Source organism: Engystomops pustulosus, chromosome 8 (genome assembly GCF_040894005.1).
Source record: "Engystomops pustulosus chromosome 8, aEngPut4.maternal, whole genome shotgun sequence".
NCBI lineage: Eukaryota > Metazoa > Chordata > Amphibia > Anura > Leptodactylidae > Engystomops > Engystomops pustulosus.
In genome coordinates this window covers 94,077,616-94,094,127 of record NC_092418.1, presented here as the reverse complement: position 1 = coordinate 94,094,127, position 16,512 = coordinate 94,077,616, and the positions used below count along the sequence as shown (strand labels likewise).

At 39.6% G+C, this 16,512-nt stretch overlaps 1 protein-coding gene across 2 annotated transcripts in view; it reads left to right on the top strand.

The window, feature by feature from the left end:
• The window catches only part of XIRP2 (xin actin binding repeat containing 2), a 115,565-nt gene extending 99,432 nt beyond the window's left edge, over nucleotides 1–16,133 (top strand). For both annotated transcript variants that reach the window (XM_072121821.1, XM_072121822.1), the window contains exons 7-9: nucleotides 317–9,830; nucleotides 14,121–14,254; nucleotides 15,997–16,133. In XM_072121821.1, coding sequence (XP_071977922.1) covers nucleotides 317–9,830; nucleotides 14,121–14,215 — 9,609 coding nt within the window. In that variant the 3' untranslated portion in view covers nucleotides 14,216–14,254; nucleotides 15,997–16,133. The remainder of the gene's footprint in view (nucleotides 1–316; nucleotides 9,831–14,120; nucleotides 14,255–15,996) is intronic.
• Nucleotides 16,134–16,512: the final 379 nt, after the last annotated feature.

Here is a 16,512-nt window from a genome sequence, read left to right as displayed (position 1 = left end):
TGGATGTCTGTATGAATGAGCTTTATTCCATTATTTATCTATCTATTTCAATATGTTGGGGAGCTGAAGTTGTCACTTAAATATACAAAGTTTATATGCATTAATATCTGGATGTAAAAAATTGCCTTTTTGGCCAAGAAATACAATTTATCAGAAGCACAATCTGCAGCATCTGACAAATTCAGCTCTACTACATTTCTTTAATTTCTTTTACATTATATTAGTAAACCGTAATGGGTTGAAAATATATCTGATTAATTCTGTAAGGGTAATTGTAGATGTGAGATATTAAATGATTGTATTTTATTCCCTCAAGATGTATAATGACCATCCAGAATTTGAGTGGCCAGTGGTTAACACTAAGACCTCTGGCTCGACAAGCAGTGTCCATGGTATGAGCTCATCATTGAAATCAGAACACTCATCAAAGTCTGCTCACACTAAGTCTGTCCATTTTGGAAGTTTAGAAGAGTTTCCACTACCTCCTCCTCCTCCTCCAGATATTTTAGAAACAGACGAAATAGCAGATTTTTCCCAGTCCCCAGAACCTCCACAACCTACGGAAAGATATGCCTCGGTTGCCCCCAAAGAGGTGTTTTCAAAGCAACGAAACCTATATGAGCTGAAACGTTTATATAAACATATACATCCTGAAGTGAGGAAGAATTTAGAACAGGAATTTTACAATCAGGTCTCTGACATTGTAACTAGTCAATTTGAACAGAAAGGTGAGGTACAACATACAAGATCGGTGTTCGAAAATCCAGTTAGTAGCCCACAAAAATGTCTTAGTCCCGAAAGAGAATATCTGGAATGGGATGAAATTTTGAAAGGAGAGGTGCAGTCTATGAGGTGGGTTTTCGAAAATCAACCTTTAGATACAATTAAAGACGAGTCACCAGAGCAAAGTCACATCAAAAGCATTGGAGAGCAAGAAATCATAGCTGGAGGGGATGTAAAATATACAACATGGATGTTTGAGACAAAGCCAATTCATGCCCTCGGAGTAGACCCCTCAGGCTCTTTAGATAAAGCTGAGAAAGTACCTGAACTTGCTAGAGGAGATGTCAGGACAGCAACATGGTTATTTGAAACACAACCATTAGATTCTATGAACAAAATACACAAGGAAAATGATTCTGACACAGTCTACACTTCGGAAGACATTCATGGAGGAGACGTAAAAGCTGGTAGATACTTTTTTGAAACTCAATACAATGACCGCTCACTTTCTTCTGATGAAATGAGCATGCTGAGACTCAAATCAGAACTTCAAGACTTTAAAGGTGATGTGAAAACAACCGTAAAACAATTTGAAACTGACCCTACCTATGTCTTGCAAGATAGTTCTGGAAAAGTTCTTGAAATAACTACAGTCTGCAGGGAAGACATTGAGAAAGGAGATGTTAAAACAGCAAGGTGGATGTTTGAGACACAACCTTTGGACATGATCAATCAAGATAAAACTCAGCTCAAAGTGGTCAAAGGAATATCCATGGAAGAAAGTGTTAAAGGTGGGGTCGGAAAGGCAAAGTGGCTATTTGAGACACGTCCTTTGGACTCTATTAAAGAGGTGGATGATTCTGTTTCTGAGAAAGAAGCTATCATTGGGGCAGATGTATATCAAAAATGTTGGATTTTTGAAACTCTACCAATGGACATTTTAAAAGACAATGCTAATGAAAGGCCTCAAGAGGGCGAGGAGATAATAGGTGGTAATGTAAGTAATACAAAATATCTATTTGAGAATATACCAATGGATGAACTCAAAGAAAATGATGAAGTTGGAAAACTTAAAAAAGTTATCACTACAGAGGAGGAAAAAGGGGATGTTCGACATCAAAAATGGGTTTTTGAAACACGCCCACTTGAACAAATTAGGGAGGAAAAGAAAGAATATATCCGGACGGTTCGTCTTGATGAAATCCAGAAGGGAGTTGTTAGCACCTTCAAAAATGCATTTGAGAGGGAAGACTGGCAAAAAGATGACTTCTCTTACAAAATCCAAATAGAAGATGTAGATAAGGGAACGGTCCAGCTTAACAGGAAACTTTTTGAAACAACACCTCTGTATGCTATTGAGGACCAGTTTGGACATTACCACGAGGTTAAGACAATTCGTCAAGAAGAAGTAGTAAGAGGAGATGTAAGATCATATCAATGGATGTTTGAAACTATTCCTATTGATCAGTTTGGCGAAAGTTCAGAAAACTACCAAGTTATCAGAGGAATCTCATCTCAAGAAATACAGTCTGGGGATGTCAAAAAAGGAAAGTGGCTATTTGAGACTCAGCCACTGGATTCTATCAAATACTTTAGTCATACTGAGGATGAAGAGTTGGTACAAAAACAAAGAACTGACATTGTCAAAGGTGATGTGAGGACTTGTAAATGGTTATTTGAAACTCAACCAATGGAAGCCCTGTACGAAAAACATGAAACAATGACAAGCAGTGAGGAAATCCAGAAGGGAGATGTGAAGACCTGCACGTGGCTTTTTGAAACCCAGGCACTTGACACAATACAGGATGAATCAGAGAGGTCTACTCATTTGGAGAAGGAAGAGGTCATAGGTAGAGATGTACAATCAGTTTGTTTTCTTTTCGAAACACAAAATTTGGAACAAATACAAGGAGAGGATAAAAAAGATTTCAAGAGGGTGGTGGAAATTGATGTTCAGTCTGGGGATGTCTCCTCCATGAAATATATTTTTGAGAACAAGACATTAGATCAGATTAGTTCTAGTTCTCAAGATGTTCTCCATATGATAAAGAACATGAAATCTGAGGACCTCCAAAAGGGGAATGTCTTGAATTGTCGATGGCTTTTTGAGAATCATTCTATTGATGAAATAAATGAAAACCATGAGAAAAATAAAGAAACATATGCAATAACAGATGTCCAAGGAGGAAATGTAAGGAAAGGATGCTTTGTATTTGAAACTTTTTCATTAGACCAAATTAAGGAAGAGGATTCGGAAAATACCATTAAAACAGTGAATATGGATGAAATAGTAAAAGGTGATGTGAAAAATTATAGGCTGATGTTTGAAACTACGCCACTTTATGCTATCCAAGATAAAGAAGGATTTTACCATGAAGTAACAACAGTCAAGAAAGAAGAGGTACTCCATGGCAATGTTCGTGGAACAAGATGGTTATTCGAAACAAAACCTATAGATTCGTTCAATGACTCTGATGAAGTGTTTTTGATCAAGGCGGTAACACAAGAAGACATTCAAAAAGGGGATGTTAATTCTGTTAGATGGAGATTTGAAACCCAATCACTTGATACGATTTCTGATGAAGAGAAATCAAAGTTTCGTACCATTGAAACTGTTATTGGTGGTGATGTAAGAGGCAACAAAGAGCTATTCGAAAATGAGAAAAATAGCCAGGCTGTGCGAACAGTAAGCATCAGTGAGATTCAACAAGGCAACGTTAAAACATCTACTTGGTTGTTCGAAACCCACACTCTTGATGAACTTCATGGAGAAAATTATGAGGACATAAAGAGAGTAACAAAGGAAGACATCCAAAAGGGAGATGTGCAAGATGCGGTGTGGCTTTTTGAAAATCACAATTTGGATTCAATTCGAGAAATTGATGAAACTGATAAAAAAGCATCGAAAGAAGAAATTCCACAAGCTGATGTTAGAACAACAACATGGCTTTTTGAAACTACACCATTACATGAATTTAATGAATACAAAACAGAGAAGACAGAAGTCATTGGAAAGAGTATTCATGAGACACTCAAAGAACTGCATAGCCAAAGAATTGTCAAGTCCCATGGAATCATTTTGGAAGCAGATGAAATTGGGGATGTCCGTATGGCTAAATACCAACTCATGAATAAGGAAATTCCAAAGATAGAAAAACAAGAGGTAATAAGGGGAGATCTTCAAAATATAATGATGAACCTGCTGTCTAAGCAGTCATCTACTGAAAGAACTGTACTCCTAAATGAAGAAGAAAAGGGAAACATCAACTTGACAAAATCACAGTTAATGAATCAATCTACCGATAAACAAGCAATGCGGGAGGACATTATTGGTGGAGATATACAGGAAGCCATAAAAAACCTTCTCCAAAATAAGGATGCTGGGAAACAAGGAATACTTATTCAAGAAAGTGAGAAGGGTGATATAAAAATGACTATCTATTCTCTCTTTAACAATGACGAGAGTCAAGATTTTCAACGGGATGAGGTGGTAGGTGGCGATATAAAACGGGCAATTTACAATTTAAAGACCTCCGTCTTGTCTGATGAGAAGAAAGAAAGGGTTCGAATAGAAGATTCTGAAAGAGGTAATGTCCAGTTCTTCACAACTTGTATTGAATCTGGAGCGCTGGACTATATAAAACGACTGCATGGAGAATTTGAGGATGAAGTGGAGGAACAAACCAGTGAAGAAATTCTGGGAGTTGATGTTGAAGCTACAAAATTATTACTTAAACGTCAACGATCCCAAGTTGACCGAACTATTGAGGAAGCAGATATCATCCCCGGAGATGTGTATAATACAGTTAAAGTTTTTATGACTGAGCCAGAGAATAAATCATTTGATGCAAATAAAGAAGAAATTGTTAAAGGTAATTTGCAAGCAACCTTAAGTTCTCTCAGCCAAGCCATAAATCAGTCTGTAGTAGTACAAAAAGAAGCGATTATAAAAGCTGATCTTCCAGCAACACTGAAGTCTCTTACTGAAGCACAGAATCAAGTCAAGGATACGGAAAAGCCAGATGTCATCCCTGGAGATATTCAAGGAACCATTGATTCTTTAGAAAAAGCTGTAAAGCAGAAGAACGAGTTTGTTAAGGAAGAAGTCATTCAAGGAAACGTTGGGGCAGCATTAAAATCTTTAAAAGAAGCACAACAGACTGTAAAGCAAGTAGAAAAAGAAGATATAATCAGTGGAGATGTAAGTTCAACCATGCAAAGTCTGCTGGACTCCTCTACAGAACGAAATTATGTACAACATCAGGTCAGTGTTCAAGGCGATGTTAAAAGTACTATGAAGACATTGCTTGAGCCTTCTTCACAAATAGTCCAACGGAGAGCAAGCATTGAAGGCAATGTGAAAGACACAATGAAAACTTTGCTACATTCTAGTGAGGAAAATCATGAATTCTCTCATGCAGGTAGTAAGGCAGGTGGGAAAGTGATGACTGTAGAAATGGATGACCAGCTACTCTCTACAGTCGATCAGAGAAGCCTACAGAACGTAAATAATTTGCAACACACAGTTTCAGACACAACCATAAAAGTTAATCACAAAAGTACACAGAATATGAATACATCGCAGCAGAAAGTAACCAACATGAGCAAAGCTGAGCAGAGAGAATTTTATAATTCACAGAAGGCTTCCGCCAATAAAGTCTGGAAGCAAAGTAATACTGGTTCTGATACTCAGATTGTGGAATTCCCTGAAGAGCAAAGTATCCCAGCTCAAGAACTTAGCGTGAGACAGAAAGAGAAGTCACATACGAGCTTATTGAATCAAAATAAGGCAACGATTCAAGCTAAAAAGGTTTCCAACGTCAACACCTCTGGAGTCACCATTATGGATGTGATTGATACTGAAGGTTTCAAAAAATCAGATCATAGTCAGAAGCAGGTGACTAAACAGCAATCACAACAGTCAAAGAGAATGATTTCAGGAAATGCATTCAATATGCAAAATGCACAGGTTTTGGATACTATCAATAATAATGTAGATGTCACATCAAAAGAAGTTCAGTCGGTGAATAAGACTTCATTTAAAAAAGAATCTCAAAATATACAGCAAAAACATGTGAACACAAAGAAAGCCATTCATGAGATAACATCTACTAAAACATCTACCAAAAGTGGTCAGTTTACAAAGAACATCAAAACTGAAACTGATAGGGAAAATACTTTATCTAGTTTCCCTCCTCCACCACCACCAGTACAACCGTGTATGGAAGAACCTCCGCTTGCGCCAACACCTCCACCACCTCCACCGCCACCACCTCCACCATTACCAACTCATTTTCCTCTTAAGGCATATGCTGAGCCTGATTATTTTCCTTCCCCTCCCCCACCAGTAGCAGATAAGATGGACAATGAAAATTATCCTCCTCCACCAGAAACGCCACCACCAATTATAAAATACAAGGATCAGAAGAAAGAATCAACTATTAGAAAAGCTGGATATCAATCTCACGGGCAGTCTGTCACAACCAGCAAAGAATCAAAGACTCAAGTCACTAAATTTTCTGCAGAGCAATCAAGTAAAGAATTATCACAGAAATTAACTGAAAAGGAAAAATCTAAGAAAACTGTAAATCAAGTACCAGATGTGCTACCAAAGTCTAAACTGCCTATATTTCATTCTAAATCAGGAACAATGACAAGTACAAAGGTTAACGAAAATAAAAATATCAGCAAACAATCAAAGGCTTCCAAATGTGAACAAATAGTTAACACCAGTCAGACTCATTCAGGTTATTCTGAACAAGCGGAATTTCATAAAGAAGAGGCGGTCAGTAATAAAGTAGGCTTAAATGTCAAGCAAAAAATGTTCTATTCACCGACCATTTCTCCAGTGCCAAAAACTCAAACTTTATCATCTGATTTCAAAGCCGTTTCTCAGGAACAGGTATGCAATAAAGAAATTGAGAACTTCAGTCATTCAACTGCTCAAGATTATGATCAAATTGTTTGTGATCAGGAGCTTGAAAGAATCCATGAAGAGTCTTTAAAACCCAAGAAAAAAGATATCCTCTTATCTTCAGCTAATATCACCCAGATACAAGGACTCAATACAAAAAGTATGGAGGTTAGCCATGTTAACGAAAGTAAGACATCAATCTCCGAAACAAAGACTGGAAATGTAAACATCACTCAGTTGAGTGAACAAGATTTAGATCAACTGACGTGTGATCATGAATTAGAAAGAATTCACGAGGAAACTTTGAAACCCAAGAGAAAGTTGTTCACACCATGTAGGATGTCTCCAGCTATACATGCTGAAACTCCAACGCCAAAACCAAAAACATATGTACGAAAATTTAAGACTCCACTAATGATTGCGGAGGAAAAGTATCGTCAACAAAGAGAGGAAATGGAGAAAAATAAGACTAAGACTGTATCTCAGGTTTATACATCAACATCTCCGAGGATACAAAGAAAACAAGTATCAGCAGAGGGCAATTCCGTCCAGTCATTTGAAACAGAATCCTCAAAATTAACGGTTATTCCAACAAAGGAAGAAATAAATACTCAGTATCAGATGAAGGAACAGAAGAATATAACTTCCACTGAGGCAATTGAAGAATCTCATTGTAAGACTAAGCAAAATGTGTCACAACTAGGGTCATCATCGTCAACTTCCACCATATCTAGCCCAGTCCTGAAAGTTCAAACACAATCAAAAGAATCCCAACTGATTCAGCAACAAAGTTTACAGGGTTTTAAAGAATCCAGTACACAGGAGCATATCAGTAAACATGTTTTGAACAAGTCAGAGAAGACAAAACAGATGGATCAATCAGAAATGACAAGAACGTCTTCTCCCAGAGCCATTATTAACTTTGACAGGGAAAGCCTGGAAACAGCAAGGTCTGAAATGACTGTTCAAGCTGCAAATAATATAGGGAGCATGAAGCACATTGATCACAAAGCTGTTGAGATGCAGCAAAAAGTACATGAAGAATCTCATACCACCAAAAGAACTGAAAAAAGACGAAGCCAAGAATTAAAAGTCCAATCCATATCTCAAAGCTCACAACAAAAACAGATTCAGAGCACAAGTAATATCCAAGCAGTAAATAATGAGAAGGATGTCAAAACAGTGCAACCCCAACTGACTGGATTGGGTGGCACAGTGACTAAAACAATAGAGTCACCAAAATTCCAAAGAAAGCTGCAAATCAAAAAAGACCAGACCAAAAGTGAGGTTGAAGTTCAGCAGAATATATCTACAACTGCTAGTCAATCGGATAAATCAAAAAGCCATTTTAAACCACCCATACATCAGCAAAAAGCCCCTCTTCCACCACCACCACAACACCCAAAAGAACCACCAGAAGTATCTGAAAGTTTAGCCAAAAATGTTTCTACATCAGAAGTCAAGGAGACAATGGCATCAAAAGAAACCTTGGAAAAGAACTTGAACGTCAGTTCAGAACATCAAAGAAAACAGGAGATAAAGTCATCAGATGTTATTGACTACCTTCGAAAATGTGAAGAGCTTCAGCAGACAGTGTCCAATGCAAAGCAATTTGAATCAGATCCCCAGACACTGAATATTAATACATTTAGAACGTTCCTCAGTATTATTCCCAGCTGGTTAATCAGTCCGGAGAAAAAGAAAAATATTGCAGATCAGGCTGCATCCAGCAGTAGGAGTGATATTACAGAGCAAATATCTTACATCAAAAACCATGCAATGGACATGAAGTCATCTTTTGAAGGCAACATACAAGCAGCAATGAAATCTACTTCATTTGTCAAACAAAAAAATGAATCCAATACTCAGAGTGAAGCATCACACAAACAGATCACTACGGTGGCAAAAAAAGTTGAGACAACAAGTAGGCAAAGGAAGATCAGCAATGACCTCGGAAGGCTCCCAAGTGACATGAAGCAGACTGATATTAGGGCGTGTTCTCCTCTCCTGAAGATGAGGTCTCCATCCCCTACTTACATTACTATAGAATCTACAGTAAGACGTACAGACTCCCCTCAAAAAGACAGACTTCCCTCGTCATCGCCACTCCCTAAAGAGCCTGTGACAATACCGATGCCACCAAGGCGTTCCACAACACCCAAAACATCATCCCCTTTACCTCAAAAAAGTCGCTCTGAACAACTTGCAAAACTTAAAGACACCACTGTCAAACTCTCTCAAGGAGCAACACAACCCAGAGCTATCACTCCTATTCCTGTAGTAGCTGAGAAAAAATGTGAAATTATACATTCTCCCGCTACTCTGCGCAGACAGCTGAAAATTGAAAGCCATACCAAAGAGTCTTTGAGTACCACTCCAGTTCCTTCAGAAGTGACTTACAGTGCAACGGAGGACAGGACAGAAATTTACGAGGAAGCTAGACTATCTGAAAACCAACAAACACACTCTGAGAAAGATTCAACGCACATTCCAAAATGGCTGGGCCCTGATATGGATATTACATCAATCTCACAAAAAAACAAGCTCCCAACAGAACATGCGTTTGAATCTAAAACAAAAAATGTTTACATGAGAGATGGTGGGAACCTCCAAAGGAAGACCACCGTAGGAAGTGGAAATGAAGGGCGCATGGCAACCTCAAAGGAAAGTGCAAGTTCTCTTTTCAGGACCCCAAGTAGTAAGTTTCAAGGTGAACAAAATAAGACAGTGCCAAAGGAAGGCCAAAGGGCATCTAATGAGCTTCCTTCACAAGGGAAAGCTAGAACCGTTCCAATAAGACAGATCAGAGATCACAGAGAGAATACCTCCAAAATATTTGTGAACCGGCATGACGAAAGCCAAGAGCATTTATTCAAACCTATGATACATCCTGAAACCATGTTACAAGCTTCTGGTGTTGAGAAGATGGAGAGTAAGGTAATCAGGTCAAGAACTTCCCAGAATGCCGAAGGCATGAAGCCTGCATTCGAATTCAAACACGCACCTCCAACCTACGAAGATGTCATATCAGGTCACATGCTTGACATTTCAGCTACTGAATCCCCAGAAGAAATATTGAAGAATTTTCAAAAGACCTGGGAAGAAAGTGAAAGAGTCTTTAAGAGTCTAGGCTATACTGTCTCCGACACATCGGAGGTGATAAGCAGCTACCACCAAGAAGAATTCATCACCGGTAAATAGGCACAAGGTTTGAGGAACATCTAACACACTAAAGGATTTGAGCCGTGAAGTGATTTTTTTTTTTTGGCTGCTCCGTTATAAAATAACCAGAGATTATGAATTACTAACAAATCTGTTTTCTTCATCCGTTTCCTGTTATCTTTCTGAAGGCTTCTTCCTAACCTCACGCTGTGTGACTTTGTGACTAACAATGGTTGCTGTGTTGACTATAAAGCAGATAAGAATCTCCAGGTAAAAATGACATTCCATTTTGCATATGTTTGCATGCTGATCGCTCCCATTAACTGTGTTTCCGCACAGGATTTTATAATTGCATGAAATATTGTGAAATGACATACAGTTGTCTATGACATGGGTTATTATGTAGCAGAACAAAGCACTTTGATATGACAATAAAGAGAAGGAAATATCCAGTCAAATACATGAAAGACAATGTAAACAGCTGTCAAAGCAAATCCACCAAGCGTCTGGAGGTGAGAACATTTCTCACTCTGGAGGATCCAAACTATCCATGCATTAGACAGACCCTGGATCTCCAACACTAGGCACATTGTAATGGTTAATACCCCCCGTGGTGGCGCTGCAGGAAAATTATAAACAAATTTACTAGTTCTTCAGAGTATTACCCCTCCCCCATCTGTTTTTCATTAGTCTATTATGGTACCACGTGTAGGGGAACATTTTGAAGAATATAGCTATTCCTGCTAGAGAAGGAAGGATATGGACTGCCAGACTTACTGGGCATAATAGATATAGCTGCCTGAGTTGGAAGCAAACTGACTGCAGGATCTACTGGGAAAGAATAGATATAGCTGCCTGAGTAGGAAGGGGAATAACTGCAGGACCTACTGGGGATAATAGATATAGCTGCCAGAGTGAGAAGTGGACCAACTGCAGGACCTACTGGGGATAATAGATATAGCTGCCAGAGTGGGAAGGGGACTGACTGCAGGATCGAAAAAGGGATAATAGATATAGCTGCCAGAATGGGAAGTGGACCGACTGCAGGACCTACTGGGGATAATAGATACAGCTGCCAGAGTGGGAAGGGGACTGTCTGCAGGCTCGTAAAGGGATAATACATATAGCTGTCACAGTGGGAAGGGGACTGACTGCAGGACCTACTGGGTATAATAGATAAAGCTGCCAGAGTGGGAAGGGGACTGAATGCAGGATCTAAAAGGGATAATAGATATAGCTGCCAGAGTGGGAAGTGGACCGACTGCAGGACCTACTGGGGATAATAGATACAGCTGCCAGGATGGGAAGAGGACAGACTGCGGGACCTGATGGGGATAATAAATATAGAGAAGGAAGGAGACTGACTGGAAAATATAAATGGGATAGACATTTAATCTATACTGAGATGGAGATTGATTGGGTACTTAATGGGGCTGATATTTACCGCTATCGGAAGGAGGAAATAACTATATATAGCAAGAGGAGATGGAGGCTGATTGGGGGACAAAGGAGTGACCTGTGGTGCTGGGGCAAAACTTAGTGACAAATGAGTCCCCAGTTTAAAGGGGTGCATACTTCTACCCTAATTTGTATCAATCGATAGTGAGGTCTGTGTGGTAGGATGATTAACCCTTTGAGGACACAGCTCTTTTTCGGGTTTCTGTTTTTTGCTCCCCTCATTCCAAAATCCATACCTTCTTAATTTGTCAATTCACGGAGGTGTATATGGTTTTTTTTATTTGCGGTGTAAAGCTTGGTGTAAATTTGCGCTAATGCCTGCACTAATTCTTGAGTAATTTATTGGTAGGGCAGGAATGCAACACACCACGCTTCACTCCCCTTATAAATCTGCATTTAACAAAGGTTACCACAAAAAAAACAATTCCAATCATACCTTGCCCGCTTCAAGTCATAATTTTGGAATGGGAAGAGGGGTGCAGGTCGAAGGGTGTACAGCCTATAGTTGATAGGATAGACTGCTTATTTTCATCAGGTTTAAAGGACATCTACCACCAAGATGAAGGATTGTAAACCAAGCATACTGACTTACTGGTGTTTGTCCCCTCTGGAAGGGTCTGCTCATCTTTAGCTTTTTATGCCCATATTTTTAAGAAAAAAAGGCTATAAAACTATGCAAATGTCTCTGAAGAGCTCCAGGCTCCATTGACACCTATGGAGCCCAGAGCCCCTTAGACTCTGTTGAGTAATTTAAGAAACCTTTTTTTTTGTAAAAACAACGGCAAAGAAGCTAAAAGAAGAAAAGACCTTGTCAGAGGGGGCACACATCAGTATGTCAGTGTACTCAGTTTACAATCCTTCATCCTGGTGGTAGATTTCCTTTAAGTTTAGTGCTTTACAAGCACATTCTACATGATTGAGTTATTTTTACTGAATGACAAACTCCTCTCAGTAAACCATACTAGAACGATTTCCCCAGCATTAAATGGTACTTTGTCCAGATGTTTAAAAGATTTTGCCTAATTCTACCATTAAGTATCCATCTTCCTGATGTTATGATATAGAATAATCTATGGAGCTTTACTGTCTGACTAGATATAAATCAATGAGGAATAATGATTCAGGAAAATACTGCACCATCATTACATTGTCTGAGAACAGCTGAAAAGTGAGGTTCCCGTTATTGTAGATGGCACATTGTCTGACCCTCTTTTAACGAACTCCCTGTCTCTGTCAATATTCTCAAAGACGTCTTTCTTTATACAATATAAATTAACACTGAGTATGTTTGGTGCGGGGCAGCTGCCTCTAATTGTCATTGAATCTAGAAACAGATGTTGGCCACATTAGAAAGAACTCTAGAACTCAGGCTCCATATATTTTACTTTTATGAGGACTCTAATATCAATAAAACAGAATATACAAAAGCTGTAAACCTCTCAAAAATCTTCCCTAAAAGCTTCCCCAATGAATCCAAACTTGTGACACAATGGGGCACATTTACTTACCTGTCCTGCGCGATCCTTGAAAGTGCATTATCAGACCGGAATATACATCTGCCGCGATTCACTAAGATCGTGCGCCCGATATCCTGCATGTGTTGCTTTCCCGCTCAGGTCCGACGGAATTCACCTTCTTCTTCCTGATGCATGTAAATGCATTGTCTTGCCACACAAATTGAAGCTTAAATCCTGCACTAAGTCCGAATCAGTTGGTTTGTCCGACGGCATGCCCCCCGATTGCTGACGCATGATAGCCGGCGCAGCTGCGGCAAAATCCCATTGCGTGCAACGCAATCCCCAGTTAAATACCTGTCACAAAAATCCGACGAAAGTGCGATCCGCAGACCCTTAGTAAATAAGCCCCAATAATCGCAGAAAGAGAATAGTAGTGTCATAAATATGGCGACTCCTCAAAGTTTATACAGACGTAGTACACTTTAAGATGTTAAAGGGATATTTTCATGTTAAATATTTATGAAATATTCGCAGGAATATAGAATAAGTACATGATAGATGGGGGTCCAGTTCTCATTAATCGATGGAGTGACAGGTGGAATGCGCTTCCTAATGGTCCATTCAATAGTATGGGATTGTTGGATATTGCTGGGCACAACACTTTGCTATATCCTCTACACTGTCTATGTGAGTGCAGGAGATAGTCAAGGGTCTGCTCGGCAGTTTCAGACACTGCCATACTATACTCGATCTGCCGCTCCCCTATTAGTGAGAATGGGACCCCATTGTCCATGTTGCTGGGGATCCACTAACATGATCAGTTGGGGTCCCAGCAGTGAGACCCTAAAAAAATCTGCTTGTAACTGTGGATAGGTGGATAACGATCAGATTGAGTACAACCCCTTTACAGGGAACCTGTCATCATTAAGGTCTTTTTGACCTAACAGGTCCATAACAGGTTCCATGTTTATTTAAAGATTGTCTTTGTTGTCCATAGTTCCAGTGCTAATGATTACCTGTCTGCCTTCTAGCAGTATTTTGTGAGTCCCAGCAGGGGGCAGTTCAAACAAGAATTGCTTGCATCGGTGAGTAGACAAAACCCAGCAGAGGGAGCAGGGGAGAGGCTGGGGGAAGGGGAGGTTGATGAGCGAGGAGGAGGGATAGAGAAGAAGAAGAGTTAAAGATTTGGCCATTTGAACTGCCCCACCCATTCTTCTCCTGGGACTCAGAACACACTGCTGGCAGGGAGCGAGGTAGTGTTAAAAATCCGTGGAATTATTAATATGCCACACAAAATTAAAAAAAACCCTATGCACTAATATTCATGTAAGAGCATGTGACTAAAACTGAGCAATCTGATGGCCTTTAAAGTGAATCTGAAAACTCCTTATCTTTACTTCCTTTAGAAAACGCTTCCTCAGGACAAGGAAATGTGCTCCGTTTGTCAAAAGAAGGTTTACCCAATGGAGTGCCTGGTGGCAGACAAGCAGACTTTTCATAAGAGTTGCTTTTGCTGTAACCACTGCAGAAGTAAATTAAGGTGAGTAAAGGGTCACAAAAAAAGTCCTGTTAAACTTTGTTCACATTAGGGATACATTTATGTGTTCTGAATGAAAATAAAAGGTTACTGCCTCTTTAATAAGTAGTAGCTATTTCACATGTAAACTTCTGGGGGGGGGATGCTATCTTTTGAACAGATCAGTATATTTTACAAAACAAACCCCAAACTTCTTGTGGGAGACTAAGAATATGTCCATATATAAAGACTGATATGACTTGTTTATCCTTGTATTATAATATGCTTTAAAGTGAACCTGTCATAAGGAATGTTATTCTTAGCTCATGACAGGTTCTCTAGCCAATGCTATGCTGGTTTTAAAAATATCTTTGACAGCATTCTCAATAATTTTAGTACCTTATATAAGTTTAATTCACATTACCTGGCTCCCTGCACATAGCCTGTGGGGAGTCCCAGGGGAAGGCAGCTACAGCCTGTGTGTGCCTGTGTCAGTCTCCTCTCCCCACACTCATCCATTAAGCAGGCAGGAGAGGGGAATGGAGTGGGTTAGAGGAACAATGCATGAGGAGACACGGGCACAAACAGGCTGCATCTGCCCCCTCCCAGGACTCGGCACATGCTGCTGGCAGGGAGCCAGATATTGTGAATTAACTTGTATAAGCTACTGAAATGACTCAGAATGCTTAGGCATTTTTAAAATCAGTATAACATAGGTTATTGGAACCTGTCACCAGCTAAAAATTACATTCCTGGTGACAGGTTTTCTTTAAATTCAGAAGCCAGAGTATGAAAGTATGATATCAGCTAAAGAATTAACAAGTGAGTCACTTAGCTCAGCCTTTGCACAATCCTATGTAATTGAAATTAGTCTTCAGATAAAAGGCGATGCGTGACAGCAAGTACACTTTATTTGTGAATTGACAGACCTCAAAATAATTTTAAGGGTTAAACAAGGTAATCATGGAGGGTCCAACTGCTGGGGCCCCCACCAATCATGACAATGTGACATCCACCGGCCTGGAAAATGGGGATCCTCTTCTCACTAATGGGTGCTATCTCTAGCACTCCTATTTATAGTGGATGGGACCACTTCCATAGACATGGGTAAAGCAGCAGGGCACACGCTTGACAGATCTAGAAATGGTCTATGGAAGTGGCCCATTCACTGTAAATAAGAGTGCACAGCAATTTATGACACTCCCATACCATTGAATGGAGCAGTAGAATGCATGCTCGTACTTACGCTCCCCAAAATTAATTAGGACAGGACCCTATTCTCCAGATTGATAGGCTTACATACTCTTGAACAGTTGGGGTCTTAGCAGTTGGACCCTTACTGTTCAGCTGTTCTTCTCTGTAGTAGGAGATAACATCCTAAAATGGTAAAACCCCTTTAAAGCTGGGACTGACTTCTGATTCATTACCTTAGAATAAAGTTGTCCCTACACATTAGATGAATAATAGCTGAGTGAACTCAAGTTCTTCTGATACAACCATACATGTTGAAGTTAAAATTGGTCATTAGATGTTCAAAGGATAATCCTCCTGAGAATGTTCTGGGTACGGTTTGTGGACTATGGGACAGAATTTTCCTCTTCTTCCCAGACTAGTCCATCATCACTTAGCAACAACAATCATTCATTCAATCTCCTTCTATCAACCATCATTTTGGTAAATATCCTAAATCTTAGACTAGATCTGTATGGTCACTTTATGTATGACTTTTCATATTTCAAATTTCTTGTCTTAATTTTTCCCCACAGTTTAGGAAATTATGCATCTCTCCATGGACATATATATTGCAAGCCCCACTTTAAGCAGCTCTTCAAATCAAAAGGAAATTATGATGAAGGCTTTGGTTACAAACCCCACAAAGAACGCTGGAACCCAAAAACAAATCCTACAGGTGCTGAACCTGGAGCAGAGAAACAGGACAAAAATAAGTCATTGGTCAAAGAATCAAGTGTGGCAAGTAATCCACCGTGCTTAATCTCAAATGAAGAGAGTTCAGATTATTTGAAGATGTCCAGTGAAAGACGTAAACTCAGTGTCACGTGGCCTCCTTCAGAAGAAAGCTCTAGACAAAGTTCTGTGGTTGAGAAAGTTATCGTAAGCAAACCAAAATGGCCTCCTGAGGATGGCGTGAAGCAGGTAGATGTGGTGAGACCTCCTCCGGAAGGAGGAGAGCAAGGTAAATCTGAAAGTGAGAAACCGGATAATATTTATAGAGAAGGAAAAGAAGATGTGGGTGGAGACAAGAAAGGATGTTCTAGAATGAG